The sequence below is a fragment of the Aquarana catesbeiana genome, linkage group LG08, assembly GCF_042186555.1.
Source record: "Aquarana catesbeiana isolate 2022-GZ linkage group LG08, ASM4218655v1, whole genome shotgun sequence".
Lineage (NCBI taxonomy): Eukaryota > Metazoa > Chordata > Amphibia > Anura > Ranidae > Aquarana > Aquarana catesbeiana.
Window position 1 is genome coordinate 158,910,767 of NC_133331.1, and position 13,706 is coordinate 158,924,472.

Consider the following 13,706-nt stretch of genomic DNA (forward strand, 5'->3'; position numbering starts at 1 on the left):
GAAGAGGGTTTAAGTGCCCAGTGGGTAAGTGGTTAAAGGAAAATCACAAAATGCAATACAGAGCAATAATTATTAGTGTAGCTTCATGACCATAATGTACTTGTTGTATATGATCAACAAAACAACTTACCCATGAATGAGCCTAGACTGCATATGAGACTGAAGAAGCAGCTCTCTGGGGGAAGGTTTCCACATTTGCTAGGTAAAAGAAAATAAAAAAAAAAAAAAAAAGTAATTTACACTTCTACAGCTTTGCAAAGAAAATCAAATTCACTATGCAGTTCCTGTCGAGATCAATATGGCTGCTCATTAAACGACACCAGCTTGTACAAAGCTGGGAGTCCATATAATGCAAAAACAGAAGGTTGAAGCATACCAGCTGGTTCCTTGTGGTTTTCACACAACACAAAAAAAACTTTGTGAGATTTATTATTCCTAATTGTTTTAGGAGAATATATGTGTCACATTGTGCATTTTAAGACTAATTACAACCCATCAACTGTCTTCAATCTGTCCCACCTATACAGTCACATTGCATCAGCTGGACATTAACCCTTTTAATTGGTTAAAATAATACAGAATTATTTTGTGTGTTTGTACGTCTGCCAAAACAAAAAATAAAAAAATGGGGAGGTATGTACCACTGCTTGAGCTGCTTATCCGCCAACCTGCTGGACAATTGTAAGCACTGGAAGGGGAATCAATACACGTAAATGCAGAAAACGCTTTTTGAAATAAGCCATTATAGTTTAACCATCAAGAGGGGATTGGGTACTAAAATTAGAAAACCCCTTATTGTATTTGAATTCACTGCAGAATCTCAATGGGTAGGAAAGAATTCCATAAAGCAGGCATGACTGGGCAATTCTAATGTTTTAGTCCCAACATGGAACCAGTGCTGTGATGTCACTGGACACTGAGCAAATTTGGCAGTGGCAAAATAAACTATATATTTGCAATAAAATAGGTTGAGCCACAATAGGTGGAGACCATGCACGATTCTGACATTGAGTTGCGGCATGTACAAAAAGTATATTTAAAGTTGTTCTTCAACACACTATACCTTTTTGGTAACCTGGGTGAAAGTGTGGTGTTAAAACAGCCCATTCAAATGAGTCATGGATTGCATTAACACACCGCAAAGATGTAAACGAGCCTCTAATACAGGATTTATTGCCATAAATGCTTTAAGCATGTAAAACAAAGACATGTTCATTTTAAAAGGAATTTTCTATATCTTAAATTTGCAGCTTTCATTAAAATAAAACCTGGTGATCCTGCCACAAAGCTCCTTCAGGCATTTCCTGCTAAGAAATAATGTCTTGTCTCCCAATTGCACTCTTAATGTTTTCACCCTGTTACTAAGGTCTCTGATGAAGACTAAAAGTGTTCATTTTAACACACCTTATGCAGACATGATCCACTGTTGTCACCATCAGGTTGACTGACATAAGCAGCACAGGGACAAAAAAGAAAAACAAAAACGTGGAAAGAAATCTTTTTTTTTTTTTTTTTTTAACATTTAGGGAGTTGTTTGCGTTTCTGATGCACAGTCCTTTAGTAAACAAAAAGGTCATCCAAATAGGGTTTAGCCCCCCCCGTTCACACTGGTGATTTGACAGCTCAAAGTCGCATGACAAGTTGCACCCCATTTCTGGCTATGGAACTGTTCAGATTGGTGCGACTCCAACTTGCACCGACTTTAAAAAGGTTCCTGCACTATTTTTGCCGATTTCATGTGCGACTTGCATCGACATCTGTGCATGAAATCGCACAGACGTTGGCAAGCCACACATGAAATGACACTGATTGTCAGCTTTGAAATTGCACTGAAGTAGTGCAATTTCAAACCCACATTCAGTGTGAACCAGGGCTTCTAATTAAATTGTATGCTTTCTCCTATAGATGTTGTGTAGTACATAAAAGTTACTTTATAGTTATTCTGAAACAGATTTACCAACTAATGCTAAATATTTGGTCAATTAACTAATCCCTGGAATGTTAAACTGCTGACATGACATAACAAAGCTGCAGCATACACATTGCACAAATACTGCCTTGAATTGGAGAAATATCCAATATAACGCAAAACTAGGTGTGGCATGAGAAAACCGTTCTACCCAGTGTATACAGTACATGTCTAAAGCAGGCCATACATGGAACAAATTTCTTTCCTGCGACCACGGGATCAACTTGGTACATTCAGCCTGTCCATTAATGGTTTGAATCTCGGCCGGTTCCTGCTGAACCAGCCGAGATTCGAACCCTGTATGGCTGGCTTTATGTAACGCCTATTGCTAGTTTACATCTGGGAACTCTCCCATAAACTCGATATTTCCTTTTAATTAAAAAAAAAAAAAAATGCAGTTATAAATAAAATAAAAAAAATGTCACACTATGCAGAACAGTTTATAGAAAAATAGGGGAAAGCACAAGTAGTGTAATCGACTTCAACCTTAGTATTTCCTCATCTCAACATCTGCTTGAAAGTTCAAACTGCAGCTGACCTGTTAACCTCTAGACATGGGAAATTTACACATGGTGTTACAGGATTTTACTGTAGCCTTGTTTGGAAATAGTATTTTAAGAGTGTATTTAAACCAAAAATGTAAAATATTGTAGATTACCAGTCCATAGGTGTAATGGCTTTCCTCTTATTTATACTGGTTAATACTGAAAAGAAAAAAAAACTTCCTGTCCCTTCATGTCTATGCTTTCTTTCCACACTATATCGATGGGGGTAACCATGGTTGTCTCACAGACTAGACTTCAAACATATTTGCCTTTGTCCATACTAATCTACAAAAGGATTGATGGGCTAGTAGTTTACACAAGATGGAGGTTCTTCCTGCTTTCTTTTAAGCTCACAGAACACGGCATTCCTGGTAAGAGCAACATATTTTCTGTACAAGCTGAAAATACCCTTAGCTTGAATAAAGGCGATTTGTGGACTCGGCACATCTAAGGACTTGAAAGCTGTAATAGATTACATTTTTGGTTTTGGGTTAAGATATACTTAGAGGCAGGTATCCTCAGCCTGTGTTAGTTTCTGAATCAGGTCAATACAACACACGTACTGATAAGCTACACAAACAATATAAAAAAATAAAATAAAAAAACAAACCTAAGCATTATAGATATCTAATGTGGTCGCAAAACTGACATCACTTAGCCCTGGTTCACACCAGTGCGACTTGACACTTCAAAGTCGCATGACAAGTCGCACCCCATTCAAATCCTGCACTATTTCTGTGCAATTTCAGTACGACTTGCATGGACATCTGTTAAATAAAGTGGCACAGATGTCAGCAAGTATGAAATCGCACCGATAGTTGGATTTGAAGTCACGCTGAAGTAGCGCAACTTAAAAGCTGCAGTGGTGAGAACCAGAGCTCAAAGTGAGAAAGTATATGTCTAGGCTAAAAAAACAAAAAAAAAGTAGTATAACTGTGCAATAAAAACATGCACATTGCCTCATGTTTTATCCCTTTAACCAATCTTGTACTTTATGCATGCTACCTATGCCCAAACAAATGCTTTCACTGGCAATTCCTGGCTGTCAAAATAACAACTGGAACTTGCTGTGTAAGACCCCCTTTCACACGGAGGCGTTTTCAGGCGCTTTTGGGCTAAAAATAGTGCCTGTAAAATGCCTCCCCTTCAGCCCCAGTGTGAAAGCCCGAGTGCATTCACACTAAAGCGGTGCACTTGCAGGACGTTAGAAAAAGTCCTGCAAGCAGCATCTTTGGAGTGGTGTATATACCACTCCTGCCCATTGAAATGAATGGGCACCGCTGCCGAAGCGCCTGCAAAGCGATTTGGCAGCAGCGCTTTTTGGGAGCATTTAACCCTTTCTTCGGCTGCTAACAGGGGTTAAAAGCGCCCAGCTAGTGTCCGAAAAGCTAACGCGGCCCGCTGGCAGTGTGAAAGGGGTCTTAATGTCTGGCAACTCTAGCCTCTGGTGTAAAAATCTGAAATTTTCGGGTTTGTGAATACTATGCAGACTTGGGATTCAGAGATACAATGCAACATTACCGTTCCTGTGAAAAAAAAAAAATTAACACACCTCTTTCATTTGTAATCATCGTTGCAATGCTCTGTACCACAAATTTTGGGGCCATTATAAACTGCACACATTATAGAATACAAAGTATACTTTTTATCTACCTTGAAACCACCAAGCTCCTCAGTCACTCCCTTGTTATCTCTCGCCTTGACTATTGCAACTCCCTTCTCATTGGCCTGCCTCTCCATAGGCTATCCCCTCTTCAGTCTATCATGAATTCTGCTGCCAGAACACCTTACCAACCGCTCAGTGTCTGCCAACCCTCTCCTCCAATCCCTACACTGGCTCCCGATTGCCCAGCGAATTAGATTCAAAATACTAACCACAACATACAAAGCCATTCACAACTCTGCCCTGATCTACATCACCAGTCTTGTCTCCAAATATCACCCAAATCGTCCTCTCTGCTCTTCTCAAGACCACCTACTTTCAAGCTCTCTCGTCTCCTCCCATGCTCGTCTCCAGGATTTCTCCAGAGCCTCTCCCATCCTCTGGAACTCGCTACCTCCACCTGTCCGGCTATCCCCTACTCTTGCTACCTACAGGCGATCCCTGAAAACTCATCTCTTCAGGAAAGCCTCACACATCTCCAACTAATCTTCTACCACTTCCATCAGCTCATTCCCCACAGTTACAACCTTTTGTACCACCTGCCCCACCCTATTAGATTGTAAGCTCTTCTGAGAAGGGCCCTCTTAATCCTCTTGTATTTTATTGTATTATAACTGTATTGTCTCCCTTTTATATTGCAAAGCGCTGCGTAAACTGTTGGCACTATATAAATCCTGTATAATAATAATCTACAATACAGTAAGACTCCTTTCACACTGGGGCGTTTTTCAGGTGCTTTTGGGCTAAAAATAGCGCCTGAAAAACACCTCCCCTTCAGCCTCAGTGTGAGAGCCCGAGTGCTTTCACACTGGAGCGGTGTGCTTGCAGGACGTTAGAAAAAGTTTTTATGGAGCTTTTAATTCTTAATTCAACCACTAGCGGGGGTTAAAAGCGCTAGTAGCCAAAAAACGCCGTTATGACAGTGGTAAAGCGCCTCTAAAATTAGCAGCGCTTTACCGCTAAAGCCCCCCCACCCCAGTGTGAAAGTAGCCTAACCTTTTTTTTTTTTTTACAGTGATTGTAAAGTCTTTTTTTTTTTTTTTTTTAAATACGTGATACTTACCTGCTCTCCAGCTCTGTGCAATGGTTTTGCACAAAGCAGACCTGCTCCCCCTCTTCTCGTGTCCCCTGCCGGTGCTTCTGGCTACCCCACTTCTGCCTGAACCCTGCATCCTTGTCACAGGATTTGACTGACAGCCGTGGGAGTCAAAGGCTACTGCTTCCGCAGCAATTCTGTGAGAGGCACTACAGACAGGCACCACGCTGGATCAAGTGAGCGCTCAGGTAAGTATAAGGAGGGGTAAAGAAGGTGTGAGAGGAGTCACTTTGGACGGGGGGCCCGTTTAGTTACAGGAGGCATACTGCTACCTAAGCATTTTTTACCTTAATGCAGGGAATTCATTAAAATAGATGTAAACCCTCACATATACCCAGTGAAGTGAACAGCCGCAGATGATACACAGGGATGAAACAAGTCTCCCTACATAAGTTTTACATGTGTATTTGCTGTCTTCAGCTTTCTAGATTCTTTAGAATGTGAACATTGTGACTGGAGGAAAGCCCCCCCCCCCCCTACATAGGCAGAGGAACAAAGAAACTTGCATAGCTGTGCTGTGAATAGACAAGCTCTCTGCTAATCTATAGTGCGCTCTCTGGAACAAATTTCCAGCTGCTTTTACTTGTGTGTCTGAGAACTGATCAGAAGTTATAATGCAGATAACAGATTAACAAAGCAGCAAAAAGACACAGGACTCAGAGCTTTGAAGAGGGATAAGTAAACACTACAGATATATGTGCCCAGGTCAGATTTCATGAATGGGGTTTACATCCACTTTAAAGGTAGAAAAATGTTTAGGCATTAGGCCACTTTAAGGCTTGCGTGCACTAGTCCACAGTGTTTTATAGTGCGGGCAGCTGTCAGCATGATGTCCGATACGGGGACTTTACTTGAAGTGTCAAATGCACAGATGTTTCACAATGGATTACTGTACAGAGCTAGAAGAAATAGACAAAAACACATGCCTTTTAGATTTAAATATTTGCTTATGCCAGAGTTCAGCTTTACACACCTAGGTGTCCTTAACAGGGACAGTCAGTCTTTTTCCGAGTGAAAACAGCCAGATCTACTACAGGAACATACCACTTCTTTAAAAGCTCTTCCTCAATAGGATATTGCTGAGAAAACCAGTTGGGAGGGGCAAAGACCTTGTCCTGGTTAGGCCAATCCGTGTACAACATAAGCTCCAAGAGAATGTACAGGGTAAGTCTTTTCAACTGAGGACCCAGAATGGGAAACCTAGGAGTAGAATATGCTGGAAGCTCATGTTCCAAGCAAGTGTGTACTATATCCACAAAGAGAAGGATAGTATTAGTCCACAGACTGCGACTTCTCTTGCACCAAGCCATCCACAGGGGATAGGGAGCACTCTTCATCCTCTGTTGACCTTGCAGCAGCTGTAAAGAAGGAACATTGGAGATGGCATAGAGCATACTTACAACCCCTGCATTCCAAACTGGCTATTCCTGACCCAAATTTCCTCCATTTACTGAACCATGGGCTTTGAAGAACTCCTACCTGGATAAGGCAGAGGAAGAGTAGTGTGCCCCAGACGGAGTCAAAGTTTCCAAATACAAAGTGGACTTTAACAGGAGAGAGGGGTGTGGGCCGACAGTATCAGGCCTCCTAAAGGAAGATCTGCCAGTTAATCTTAGAATAGTTAGAATATCAAACGTTAGCGAGGCTCACAGGGGAGTTGCCTTTGCTTACGATTCTCCATCATGTAAGCGAGCAAGAGAGGAATCTCAGCTTAGGTACTCATTACCAAGGTGGAGAAGAAATAGTTAAGGCCATCTGTGACCAGGTCACTCAGCGGCAGCTGCAAGCAGGACTATCCAGTGTCTTGCTGGTGAGCCCTCTGAAGAGCGGGAAAACTGCAAAAGGAAGTCGAGCACACACCATGGGGTGTGTTCTGGCCCTTGCAGAGAGCAGTGATACTACCCACAAGTATTACACCACTTTCCAGGCACCACGCAACAGAAAAAAAAAAAAAAATCAGTCACAGCACCAATCTGATATGACGCGGTACATACAGGGGGGTGCATGCGGCAAGCACTAAAGTCTTACATGGCCCAAACTGTGTCGGTGGGAGATTATGAAATTGTTGCAGCAGTCAAGATGATGCAGGAGCCTGCTGTCTCTTGAGAAAAAGGGGAAAGTCCTAAGTGCTCACCAAAGGAGATCCAGTTGATCAAGAGAGGCGCCCATTGGCATCCAGTGCAACCCAGACAGTCATCACCCCCTTCAGTACCTAAGCTTCCATCAGAATGGTGCAACACAGTCCGAGACTGGTAAAGGACTCTCTGCAACTTTCTAAACAGTACAAACAAGGTGCCTGAAGAGTACCATTAACAGAGCCTTGTGCCCATAGGTTATGTTACAGGCTGGCCTTGCATCTTCCCCTCAGGGAGGCAGAGGTATGGCAGACTTGCAATGGGGGCACTAAGAGTAAATAAGGGACGGCTCTGCAATACCACTGCACAGAGCAGGTAAGTATAACACCTTTTTTTATTTTAGGGAAAAAAATAGCCTTTATAACCACTTTAAAAGCATCAAATGACATTCACATGGGGCAACGTATTGACATTAGTAAAGATTATAATAAAATATTTATCTTCTTCAAAGCTTTTAGTGAGGAGAATTTTTATTAGACAAAATAAACCTTTAACCCACTTTCCAAGTGGTGGAGACAGTGAGAAACCATAACTTCCAATTCCATATTAACCCTTCCAAAGCCTGCAACATATGGTAGTGGTATAAGGTGCAACAAGCTGAGGCACCAATTGACATCTGTATTAAAACATGTAGGATCAGACTAAAAGGCGCACAAGTCAAGAATTTTTTTTGTTTGTTATACTGTCTTGCAAACTATGGCATAACAGTAGGGTTCTATGCATACCAAATTACAAAACCAATGGCACAATGTTAGCTACATAAAGCCTGTGCATGTGCTCTTCTGAATTATACAATCCAATGAGAGCACATAACAAACATCCAAGAGTCCAAGGTAATTTAAGGATAAATTCAATTCATAGCAGAAAAGAACCAATGTGCTTTGGGACCAAACACACTTCTGCTTCATTACAGTTTAAGAATACTGACTGTGCTTAAAAATATATTTAGGTGAGCAGATACCACATAAAACTGCACTGTGATGAATCTATTTTATCATTTAATTATCTTGGACTCTTGGACATTTGTTTGATGCTCTCATTGGATTGTGTTTGATTCTCAACTCTGGGTCATTTCCGTTCCCCCGAAGGGAGTCCCGTCTTCTGAAGTGCTACCGAAACAAAGCCAGTGTGCCCAGTGACAATCCCAGAGACCCTTCAAAAATCCAAGCCCAGTGCCCTGTTTAGTTCTCATGATTGGGTTCTTCTGAACTATGACCCTCATCAATATCAAAGTTCATAGCCTTGGTCAATAATAGGGTGAAGGGTAAAGTGAAGACTACTCTCGAAGACTGATATAGTGGCAGTGTCCTTAAAAAAAAAAAAACACCACACATTTCCTATTGCTCTCAGCCTTCTTCAAATCCATCTAAATTACTGCTGTTATCTGACTTTATGTTAAGAGGGTGGCTACATTTGTGCTCTGTGGTTCAACTGTATGTAGGCACATAGCTACCCTCTTGTATGCTTCCGAGATGGACTAGGGACTATGAAACGTGTTGTGTGCATGACCACATTTAACACGCACTGCTCATTCTAAACAAACAAAAACCAGGGGGAAAAGGAGAGGTTTGGGGCTCACAAAGAATGTTACAGGGAGCTTGAAAAACACATTAAGAAACAATTTCATGAAAAATAGATTACAGGGCCATTAAGTAGTAAATGTATATGGATTCTTTTTAGAGAATAAGGATAATGTTAAGTGTCACTTTGCTAGGCAACAGCTATCCTGACAGACTGCTTTTATTTTTTTCATGCTTTTAGAAAAATATGTGAAGTAGATTAACTTAAATATTAAAATCACATAGAAGTATTTAAAAAAACACTGTCCCTATCCTATGTATAGTTTGTAATTATGTAAAAAGATGCAGCCTTTTAGATTTGGATTTTCTTGCTGCTGCTGAAAAAGATAGTCTTTGTGCAGTAACAATTGATAGACAGAACCTGTAATTTAAACTAGGAGCTGTAAAACACCCTTTTTCATTATTTGCAGGAAAAATTATTCTTTTTTCAAAATAATGTAATTTGGCGATACTGATGCTATTAATTGTGAAGTGTGGACAGACAGGATCACTAAAAATCATTGATCTCATTAGCCGAGTCTCCTTTCTGTAGCTTGGAACATGAAAGCACAAAAACACAGTAGTATATGTAAACTAACCAACTTCTCTTATTTGCTGACTTTTGCTCTGTAAAATAGAACGTTGAAAACTTTCATGACGGATCAGCGCCGCTCCAAGCCCACAGTATCAGTGTTCTGGGATTACACTCTGTATTCAGGCGCTGGCAGTGTCAGAGCACATCTCGCTCTCTAAGGCTACTTTCACACTGAGGAGTTTTTCAGGCGCTAATGCCCGGTACACACGATAAGATTATTGGACGACTGATCGTCCGTTTTTTTTTGCATGCCAATCTCAGATCGAATCTGTAGGGTATACTAAAGTCACGAAAATTCCCACACGACAGAAAAAAAAAAAAGCAGTAAAAACGAAAATCGCACGATCTGGCATTGTACGAGAAAAAAATTTGTGCACGTCCGATAAAATAATATCAGATGAACTGTTATGATCGGCTCCTGAAAGCTCTGTACCAACGACCCAATTATCGCACGATCACTTTGAAAGCAGTATTTTCCGTACGATTTTCTGATTGCGTGTATGGGGCATAAAGGGCTAAGAATAGCTCCTGAAAAATGCCTCCCCTGTAGCCCCAGTGTGGAAGCCCCGAGCGCTTTCACGCTGTGATGTCAGCCAACAGCGGGCTTTAGCCTGTTGTAGGTGGATTCTGGGTCACAGGAGAGCAAAGGTAAATGCACTTCTGTGACCCACAAGAGAAATATGACCAAAAAAGCTTTGGCCATACTTCGGTTTTAAGTGTTCTGGAATTCTAAACACTTCCTGTTGTAAAGGTGACAATGCTTCACCACCCTAAAGCAAGGCTTGTAGTCTGTGGCTGTAGCTAAGAGGAAATTCATCAACCAACACAAAGAAGCTATGAATCATGGAGCAAACTACATATTTTTACTTTAACCTCATCAACCATTAACAAACATTTCCTGGAACATCAGAAAAATAACATGCTTGTGCTAGGAACAGGCATGCCTATTTAATGTTGCATTTTCAAACTATAGTGGGAAATAAGTGGAGCACAAAATGAGCTATATAGCTCATCCTGAAAGGAGCAGAAAATATAATGGATATTAGCCACTTATAAGAAATGTTTGTGTACAAATCTCCTAGGAAAATCATTTTCCTAGTACAAGATGCATCTATTCTACTGTCAACTCTGCCAACTCAATACAGAATAAGTAAAAAGCAGGTGTCCGCCAAAAACTGACAGAGCTGAAGCACTATTCATCACCGATTTGCAGGTTAAAGAAAAAAAAAAAAAGAAAAAAAAAAAAACCTCAAAATGGAATGGTAATAAACATACATTTTTTTTTTTTACGAGCATTTGGTTGATTTTTTTTTTTGCTTTAAACTAAAACGAGGGAGTGACAATTATTTGCCCGCTGTCAGGCTATAGTGTGTTGTCTAGCCGCTTTTCCTCTATTTCACAAACTGATACATATGAATCAGTCGGGCTTTATTCTAAGCAGATCTACTACACTCAATAACTGCAGATAATATCTGAATCTACAAATTCCAACAAAAACACTGGTAACAGAGCTGTGTTGTCATTAGACGCCACTAAGGCATTAGATTGTGTGGAGTGGCAGTATCTTTGGTGAGGTTCAAGAATTCCAAATTTGTATACTGTAGTCCTACTGCTAGAGTCAGAATAAATAATTCTGACTGGAGAGAGGCGCCTAACAAGGCTGTCCTTTATCTCACCCCATTTGCTCTAGCATCAGGTCATTTGTGCCAATTCCAGTGGTAAATGGGATTGCAGAGTGAAGTGAAATAAAAGATAGCCCTTTTTTGCTAATGATGCTGTGCTGCTCCAGGCAACACGTCCTCTACCCCGATTTATTTTATGAACCTGATCCAAGAGTCTGATTCCCAATTGGGTTTCGCCAATAGATGGGACAAATCTACTCTTCTTCCCCTGGACCCCATAACAGAAAATTTGGCAATTGTGCAAATAAAATTTAGACTAGTAGAAATTTTCACATACATGGGCAGTAGCGTTTACAAAGAATCTTCTAAATTATGTTACACGTAAATTACGCCCACTGCTGGCTAAACTGAAACTCAAAGTGCAACAGTCCTCGGTGCAAGCTTCTGAGGGCAGAGCAAACCTGGTCAAGTGGGCCTGGATAACGGTTGGGTGACAGTGTTATATCCGGCACCTCATCCCTATTCAATATACAGTATCTCACAAAAGTGAGTACACCCCTCACATTTTTGTAAATATTTTATTATATCTTTTCATGTGACAACACTGAAGAAATGACACTTTGCTACAATGTAAAGTAGTGAGTGTACAGCTTGTATAACAGTGTAAATTTGCTGTCCCCTCAAAATAACGCAACACACAGCCATTAATGTCTAAACCGCTGGCAACAAAAGTGAGTACCATAAATTATAGGCTTACCTGTAGCACAAAGTGGTCTGTAAGGGTTTACAACCACTTTAAAAACCACTTCCATACCGGGCCTAATCTGACACTTCTCTCCTACGTAAAAATCATCATTTTTTTGCTAGAAAATTACTCAGAACCCCCAGACATTATATATGTTTTTTTTAGCAGACACCCTGGGGAATAAAATGGCGGTCATTGCAACTTTTTATCTCGCATGGTATTTGCGTAATAATTTTTCAAACGCCTTTTTTTTTTTGGAAAAAAAAAACGGTTTCATGAATTAAAAACAAAACAGTAAAGTTAGCCCAATTTTTTTGTATAATGTGAAAGATGATGTTACACCGAGTAAATATATACCTAACATGTCACGCTTCAAAACTGCACACACTCACGGAATGGCGCCAAACTTCTGTACTTAAAAATCTCCATAGGCGACGCTTTGAAAATTTTTACAGGTTACCAGTTTAGAGTTAGAGGAGGTCTAGTGCTAGAATTGTTGCACACACGCTAATGCCCCGTACACACGGTCGGACTTTGTTCGGACATTCCGACAACAAAATCCTAGCATTTTTTTCTGACGGATGTTGGCTCAAACTTGTCTTGCATACACACGGTCACACAAAGTTGTCGGAAAATCCGATCGTTCTGAACGTGGTGACGTAAAACACGTACGTCTGGACTATAAACGGGGCAGTGGCCAATAGCTTTCATCTCTTTATTTATTCTGAGCATGCATGGCACTTTGTCCGTCGGATTTGTGTACACACGATCGGAATTTCCGACAACGGATTTTGTTGTCGGAAAATTTTATATCCTGCTCTCAAACTTTGTGTGTCGGAAAATCCGATGGAAAATGTGTGATGGAGCCTACACACGGTCGGAATTTCCGACAACAAGGTCCTATCACACATTTTCCGTCGGAAAATCCGACCGTGTGTACGGGGCATTATGCACGTGGCGATACCTCACATGTGTGGTTTGAATGGCGTTTACATATGTGTGCAAAACTTGCGTGTGCGTTCGCTTCTGAGCGCGAGCTACCAGGGACAGGGGAGTTTTAAAATTTTATTATTATTTTACTTCATTTTTTTTTTTATTTTTACACACTTTTTTACATTTTTATCACTTTTATTCCTATTACAAGGAATGTAAACATCCCTTGTAATAGGAATCTATGTGACAGGTCCTCTTTATGGAGAGATGTGGGGTCAATAAGACCCCACATCTCTCCTGCAGGCTGGAAAGCATGAGATCAGTGAAAAAAAATTCACTGATCTCATGCTGACAGCCACGATCGCGGCTTTGTTGAGATCCGGCGGTCATAGAGATGACTGGTGACCATTTGGTCACCGGAAATCTCTATCGTAGTCATCCGGCGCCGGCCGATTCTTTCTCCGGGCCCCCAATGGCAAGGGAGAGCCTGGAGAAGCCCCGGATGGCGGCGGGAGGAACGTCCCCTCCCGTCGCCTATAGGAACGATCAAGTGGCGGAACTGCCGCTATGATCATTCTTATGGTGCACAGAATCGCCGGCTGGAAATAATGATATCTGAAAGATGCCTCTAGCTTCAGGCATCATTCAGATATCACCATACAAAATCAAGGACGCCATTTGACTATGAGCGGTAGGGAAGTGGTTAAAGCATGGCATTTGATCACAACATGTTTCGCCACTATTGGCTTCTTCAGGGGATTTATAGATCACTACTTTTCACAAAACTCTAATAGAAATAAAATCATATATATAATCAAGAAATATCAATTAAGGTGCTCAACGG

General features: G+C 41.0%; 1 protein-coding gene across 2 annotated transcripts in view; it reads right to left on the minus strand.

Annotated features, from left to right (window-relative positions):
• The window catches only part of LOC141106142 (transmembrane protein 150A-like), a 205,673-nt gene that overhangs the window by 71,826 nt on the left and 120,141 nt on the right, over positions 1-13,706 (minus strand). For both annotated transcript variants that reach the window (XM_073596616.1, XM_073596615.1), the window contains one exon: positions 131-198. In XM_073596616.1, coding sequence (XP_073452717.1) covers positions 131-198 — 68 coding nt within the window. The remainder of the gene's footprint in view (positions 1-130; positions 199-13,706) is intronic.